This window comes from Cariama cristata, unplaced genomic scaffold, assembly GCF_000690535.1.
Source record: "Cariama cristata isolate BGI_N322 unplaced genomic scaffold, ASM69053v1 scaffold30440, whole genome shotgun sequence".
Classification (NCBI taxonomy): Eukaryota; Metazoa; Chordata; class Aves; order Cariamiformes; family Cariamidae; genus Cariama; species Cariama cristata.
In genome coordinates this window covers 7,570-10,661 of record NW_009596834.1, presented here as the reverse complement: position 1 = coordinate 10,661, position 3,092 = coordinate 7,570, and the positions used below count along the sequence as shown (strand labels likewise).

Here is a 3,092-nt window from a genome sequence, read left to right as displayed (position 1 = left end):
GGGATGGTTCAATGACCTGGGGCTCTGCAGAATTGCTGGCAAACCCACCAAGGCAGGGCAGCGGTGCCTGCTTGGGGACTGACGATGCTCTCCCCATCTCACGGGAATGCACACAGGCTCCAAGCAAGTCTGTCGAGATGCTCCAGCTCTCCTCGCCCTTCTGGGAAGGGACAAAGCCTGATGCCATTGACATAGGCAGCTCCTAAACACAGGCAGCGTGATGCAAGGGGCTGGCCAGGACCGGCCACAGGAGGGGCGATCCGGGCCCGGCCACAGCAGGGGCGAGCCATCGGCTTCCCAAAGTCTCTCCCAAGCACCATGGCTGGGGATGCACAAAGAGGCGAATGCGCGGGTCAGCTTCGGCACGCGCGGTTGAGTGCCGCGAGTCGCAGCCCGGCGGAAAGGGGGGCTCGTGATCCTCCCACTGCTGCATGCTGTCCCTGTGGGAGGAGAAGACCCAATAACTCTTTGGCTCTCTGGGTGAGATACCCAAATTGGTCAAATCCAATAGTCCAAGATCCTTCCATGTTTGGAAGCAAATTCTTGTTCCCTTGGCAAATCTGTTTGTCCTCGAAGAGCGCGTGGGGGGTATGTGTGTGTATATATAGCCTTTATTATAAGGGTGTGCGGAAAAGCAAGTTTCTAACCAAGTTTGCTCCATATGTGGCTATAATTATGTGCCACTCCGGCCTGGGACTGACTCTACCTTCAAAAGGGAAGAGAAGAGGAGAGGAGAGGTGCTGAGACGTTGGATGAGTGGCATTTGGGTTGGGCGGGCGGCGGATTCGTCCTGGGCTGGCACAGGAGCTCCGCGCTGTATCCTGGATGAGGCCATGAGGTGGGCTTTGCCCTGGTCAGTTCACGGTCGGCACCTGGTTCTGATGGAGGCTGAACTCTTTGGCTTTGAGGCGCAGGCTGGCGATGCTGTTGGCCATGTTCACCCCTTGGGTGGGCGTCGCGGTCCCACTGGAGCTGTAGGAGGGCACAGTGCTGCAGGGAGGGAGCAGGAGGGGAATGAGGCATGGCCCATGGAGGAGTCCCCGTGCCCTGTGCGGTCCTGCCGGCTTCCCAGGCCAGACTGGCTGTCCCCTCTTAGACATCTCCCACAAGAGCAGTCAAGGCTTCAGCATTTTTATGTGGTTGGATGCATGTGGGAACCCCTCAAACTATGCACCAGGAGGCCCTGCCTTGGGCTTTTGGACGAGATGGCTGGTTGCAGAGAGCTGGGAGCCAGAAGGGACCCATGCCACCTCCCGTGTCGAGATGTGGGAAGGGTCAGCATGAGGCCAAGTGAATCCCTTGCGAGGACCAGGGCCCCGCTCTGGCCCCAAAATGCATGGAGGCAGGGAAGCCTGCTCGGCAGTGGGCAGGGGATGCTCAGACGGGGCTGAAATGGGTTCCCAAAGCAAAGCTGGACAAGCTCCTTTTGACCCCGTAAAACTCCCCATGTCCTCAGGAGCAGCACAGGGCTGCCCTCCCGCTGCGGTGGGGCAGTCCCTAGGCAGCCTGTCCCCTCCCCAGCTCCTCCAACACCCACACCTACCTGTACGGGGAGGTGCTGGTCCAGGAGAGATACTCCGGGGTCAGCGCGGTGGGCCGCGGCGCCATGGGCTGCTCGATGGCTGCTTCTTGGCTGTAGGATTTGAGGAGCGATGCCGATCTGTTGGCCAGCATCGCCCTCTCGTTACGGCGAAACTTGGCCCTCCGATTCTGAAACCAGACCTGCACAGGGAAGGAAGGTGGTCAGCGGGGACCCGGTGTGAGCAGGGATGTCCCAAGCGTCCGTCCTACCGATCACGGTTGTGTGCAGGATGAAACGAGAGAGGGGACAGTCCCTGCTCCTGCCTGGGGACAAGGCAGAGGGTGGTGTTTTCTCCCACACAAACCTTTGCTCACCTGGACTCTCGCCTCGCTGAGGTTGACCCTTCTCGCCAGCTCCTCCCGTACGAAGGCGTCAGGGTAGTGCGTCCTCTCGAAGACCCTCTCCAGAGCCTGCAGCTGGCTGCTGTTGAAGGTGGTGCGGTTCCTCCTCTGCTTCTTCTTCCTTTTGGCTGCCCCGCGGCTCGGGCTCAGGCTCTCGCCTGTGGGGAAAGCACAGAAGAGGCCACATGAGAGCCAGACCTGTGCAAGACCCTACAGACCCCCCCATGGGGACCCGGACAGGCTCGAGCCCTCCTGGGGGTCTGCACTGCCCTGCTCCATACCAGCCGTGCTCCCGGCGGGCTCCTGGGGCTCTGCGGGGAGCAGCATACCTGCAACCCTGTGGTCTCCATGAGGATCAAAACATATTTCATGACCTGCTGGAGCTTAGGATTAAACCCAACATTTGCAAAGATCTGTGGTGGTTTCATGTCTTGCTAAAACCACCCAGACCTGATTTTGAATACCAGTCTCAGTGGTTTCTGGGGCAGCACTTGACCCAGACTGCTAGGACTGCATCTCGCAGCCCCCCCGCAATGGGGACGTGCCCACAAGGTGTCTTGGGCTTGGGTTTGCTGAGGGTTTAGGTCAAGTTTTCATGGACGGCAATGGAAATTCAGCACCAGAACACATCTGAGATGTGGGTCTCAGCTCCCACCTCCAGCACCCGCTGAAGCCCCGGCTGTGGCATGTCCCCAAGGTGACACAGGATTCCCAACGAGCATCTGCTCATCCGACCCTGGACTTCAGAGCTAGGAACAAAAGCCACTGCGTCTCGCAGAGCTCAGCCTCCGCAGTGTTTATTTCTGGCTTTGCTGGCTCACGGAAACATGAAGCTGAGGGTGTAGTTTGGTTTCTTCATATTGATCTTGGGCTTTCAGCCAGGTTGAGATTAATCTCCTCTTTGTCACTAATATCATCAGGTTTAGGCAAGTTTGTGAAGTCTTTTTCTGAGATACCCAGGCAGCTGCCTACAAAGGCTTCATGGGGAACACATCTCACTGTCGTTCTTCCTTATGGAGGTACTGGTTAATTATTCTTTCTGTTAATAATGCATCTGGATCCAATCTGTACCTACTGGTGGGAAAGTATTTTGGAATTATTTGAAATGTTAATAGTTTTATGCCATTCTGATTCATAGCAGGGTTGTATTGAGGTTTTCTGCTCTATAT

General features: G+C 57.1%; 1 protein-coding gene across 1 annotated transcript; it reads right to left on the bottom strand.

Moving 5' to 3' along the window:
• Positions 1–489: 489 nt before the first annotated feature.
• PRRX2 (paired related homeobox 2) lies at positions 490–2,273 on the bottom strand. Its single transcript, XM_009707672.1, is given in 4 exon segments — positions 490–990; positions 1,544–1,722; positions 1,897–2,229; positions 2,232–2,273. Coding segments are annotated over 4 exon segments (690 nt in total). The 3' UTR covers positions 490–854.
• Between the last annotated feature and the right edge of the window lie 819 nt (positions 2,274–3,092).